At 39.5% G+C, this 3351-nt stretch overlaps 2 protein-coding genes across 2 annotated transcripts in view; one reads left to right on the top strand and one right to left on the bottom strand.

The window, feature by feature from the left end:
• Positions 1 to 1982, top strand: part of LOC18050238 — a 5102-nt gene extending 3120 nt beyond the window's left edge. Inside the window, exons 5-7 of the mRNA XM_006439393.2 lie at positions 3 to 456; positions 551 to 583; positions 1226 to 1982. Coding sequence (XP_006439456.2) covers positions 3 to 456; positions 551 to 583; positions 1226 to 1701 — 963 coding nt within the window. The 3' untranslated portion in view covers positions 1702 to 1982. The remainder of the gene's footprint in view (positions 1 to 2; positions 457 to 550; positions 584 to 1225) is intronic.
• A 358-nt stretch (positions 1983 to 2340) lies between these two features.
• On the bottom strand, positions 2341 to 3351 carry LOC18050236 (protein LURP-one-related 17). Its single transcript, XM_006439391.2, has 2 exons — positions 2955 to 3351; positions 2341 to 2821 (listed from the first exon to the last, which is right to left on the bottom strand). Exons 1-2 carry the CDS (start codon positions 3216 to 3218, stop codon positions 2441 to 2443), a joined length of 645 nt encoding a protein of 214 aa, XP_006439454.1. The 5' UTR covers positions 3219 to 3351; the 3' UTR covers positions 2341 to 2440.

Genomic DNA, 3351 nt, shown 5'->3' with positions numbered 1-3351 from the left:
CTCCTGTTAATCACCTTGATTTTCAGTTATATAAACCTAAAGATATTCTGGAAAGATTAACACTTCCTCCGCCCAAGGATTTGGAGGCCTTGCTACTTGATGCTGCCAAATCTTCTGCACCATCAAGGAGTAATTCTGATATGCGTTCAGCCAGGCATATTTCCCGCCAAGTTGGCTTGCCACCATTTCCCTGGTCACATGCTTTCAATGGGCATTGTAGAACCAATTCTGATGCAGTTAAGCTTTTAACAAGTAGGAGTACATGCCAAGGTCAATGGGCAAGAATACCAACCAGTACAACCTCTCTTGGGACTTCAACTGACTGTTATACCAACTTGGAGTCCCTCACTTATAATCAGAGTCTGGTTCCTGTTTCTTCGTCTATCAGTCGTCCTTGGGGTGACTGGGGTTCTTCATCTCTTGCAACATGTTCTAAAGCTTCTGTTGTTGGTCTAGGTAAGGCCTTTTCGGAGGCTAGTTTCACACTTTCATGAGCTTCTTTATCCTTAATGAGATTTTATTTTATTTTATTTTTTTTTGTAAGTTGCAGAATCTGGAGTCCACCTGAAGGATCAAGTAAATGGTATGGTTTTCCATTGTTTTACTTGTCTTTGGAAATACTGCTAATTTTCTCTTTGTGCAAACACACCTCTCATAATTTTGCTTTCCCTTTGTGGGGGCATGCAATTTGTTTACTTCTTTGACAAATGAAACTTGAAATTGGTAGCCTCGTCTTTAACCTAGCTGACCTAGACCAAGATTTGTGGCAGCCTGGCAGGTGATTACTATAATTTGCCTGATTGAGGAATGTGCCATGTATGGCATGAAATTTGGTACATTATACATTATAAGCCTGGCAGTTATCATGGGCCATGGCTGTGGTTAGAGCTTTTTGCCGCTTACCCAACCTCTTTATACTGATCAATGTTGTGTTTATACTATAATATTTTTCAAAAATGTCATGACCCAACCTAAACCTAGTGAGATATTGTCCACTTTAGGCCTAGGCTCTTGCAGTTTTGTTTTCAGGGTGCTCACACACCACAAAACACATCTTGCTGGTTAAGGTGTGGATCACGTCTTATAAGTACTAGGCTTCTCCCATATTCGAGTGATGTAGGATATTACAAATAAATTCGAAATATTTAATACCGTTTGCCTTTCAATTAAATCTTAGTAAATTACTTCTATCTGCAACTTCATGATGTGATATTATTTGTGACAGCTGAGCATTGTCCGAGAGTTTTAGCTGCTGCTCAAACACTGTGTGACATTGCTACTCAATCCTGGAGGAGAAACCCGAATGGGATAACAAGGTGGCCAAAGAAGCCTTCAGAGAAGGCTATGAAGGCCAGAAAGTCAAAATTATTTGACTTTCTGGGGAGAAATGGGACCAACCAGATAAGTTACTCTAAGAGGCCCAAGCTCTCTATGATTGAGGACAGAAAGGACCTCAATCATATCAGCAGTACCAGAAAAGAACCTATAAATTGGTCTACACCCAGATCTAGTAGATCATCACCTAATAAAACAGTTAGGAACCTGATTGCAGAGAAAATACATCCCACCACCAACATTTTGCAGCAATCATGTATGATGCCACCTCCCTCAAAGGTTGTGGATAAGCCGTGTGGCAGTCAACAGAAACTACGAAAAGTAATGCCAAATGAGTGGGATAGTGGAAGGGACAGGGTTGATTGATGAACACACTGTATGATACAATTGTTGTGATTCATATCAATGTCTCTGTAGTATTACAGGCATAGCTGGTCAGTTTGTACATATTGCATTGTAACTGGAATTGTGGTGTTGTTGTAAGTTTTAAGCTGGAGGCGAAAGGGGATTTGTTGCAAAGATTCCTTTTAGGAGGTGGATAGAGTTTCAAATGATGTAACATTAAAGAACGGTTGTAGAATATATACAGTAGGCAATTCTTTGCCTTGTGCAGAGCAATTGATGAAGGCAACAGCAATTTCACTTTACTCGCTTTCCCTGTCGCTGTACTGTTTGCAACTGCTTAATAGTGCTGATCATAAACGTTTCACGTTAGTAGACAATCCTTCGGTCTTGCGTAGAGCACTTAACCAATGACATGAGTTGACCCCCGAGGAATTTAGGAGGAGCAAAACAACAATTATTTCATTAAGATAAATAATAACCCTTAGAATTCCATCTCCTCATATTTTTGCTGGATCTGAGCATGTAATCGCTGCGTGCAAATTAATCATTTTAGAGTAACGATCTCGGAATAATTTACTGTCACCCATTTGCTTATTGCTAAACAGATATTGACTGTTTTCTAAAAGGGGAAAAAATAAAAAGAGGTGGAAGGGTAAATTTCTTCAGATCAATTTCGTTATTTCTCACTAATCTTCAGTAGCTTCATTTGTGAACATATAAACTAATTAACTACGATGAAAAAACTGAACAACATTTAAATCTAAGAGAACATTTGATCCAATAATAAAACCAAAGCCATAGCAAATGCAGCATCAAAGCTGGGGTGCACAATCAAAAGAAACACCTCAACACCAAACGAAACTCCTCCAATGGCCGCCTTCTTCCTCTTGATCTCCGCCACCACCCTTCTCGACTCATCCAACACTTTGCATGATCGGTTTGCATACGATCCTTCAACTGTGTATGCATATCTTTTATTTGACGACGCTCCCCCATAATAAACGTAAGCCAATACATTCGAATTAATGCTCATCATGTGCTTCTTCACATAACAAACCGGCCGCTTTGATAATTTCTTTCTTCTACTGCATTCATCTACTTCCCCTTCAAACACACGCCAGCTATCAGCCACCGTTAGCTTCTGCATATCAAAATTACAAACAATTGAAAAAGAACCCACGTCTTAGCCTAACACCAACTCTTACAGCTATATTAATCTATAATTAAACTAGTTAGAAGCAAAAGAAAAATTTTATAAGGATTAGTCATTTTACCTTGCGGCGGTGCATTGTGAAAATGGACTTGCCGGAGCCGTCCATGAGAATTAGCTCATGGCAGCTCCCGACGTAATTGTCAACCCGGTAAACAAGGTTTCCGTGAGAATCAATCACGGTGAATCCGTTGCAGCAGATGACGAGTGATTTTCGCCACACTGTTAGCGAGGTGCACTCCCCCTCGTCAATATTCTTCTTGATCAGCGCCGGCTCTGGCTCTTCTTGGTGGACTGATCTCGACAAAGATTTTAAGAAAACAAACATTTCGATTTATTTCTCCTTTTTGGGAGCTTTTATATATATATTTATTATTTAGGGCAATCAGATATTTATAACAACTTCAATATGTAAAGCATTCAAGTGTAAGTGTAATAATATTAGGATTCAAGATGCATGA

Source organism: Citrus clementina, unplaced genomic scaffold (assembly GCF_000493195.1).
Source record: "Citrus clementina cultivar Clemenules unplaced genomic scaffold, Citrus_clementina_v1.0 scaffold_3, whole genome shotgun sequence".
Classification (NCBI taxonomy): Eukaryota; Viridiplantae; Streptophyta; class Magnoliopsida; order Sapindales; family Rutaceae; genus Citrus; species Citrus x clementina.
Note: the sequence above shows the minus strand (reverse complement) of the source record. Positions and strands in the feature narration are given on the sequence as shown.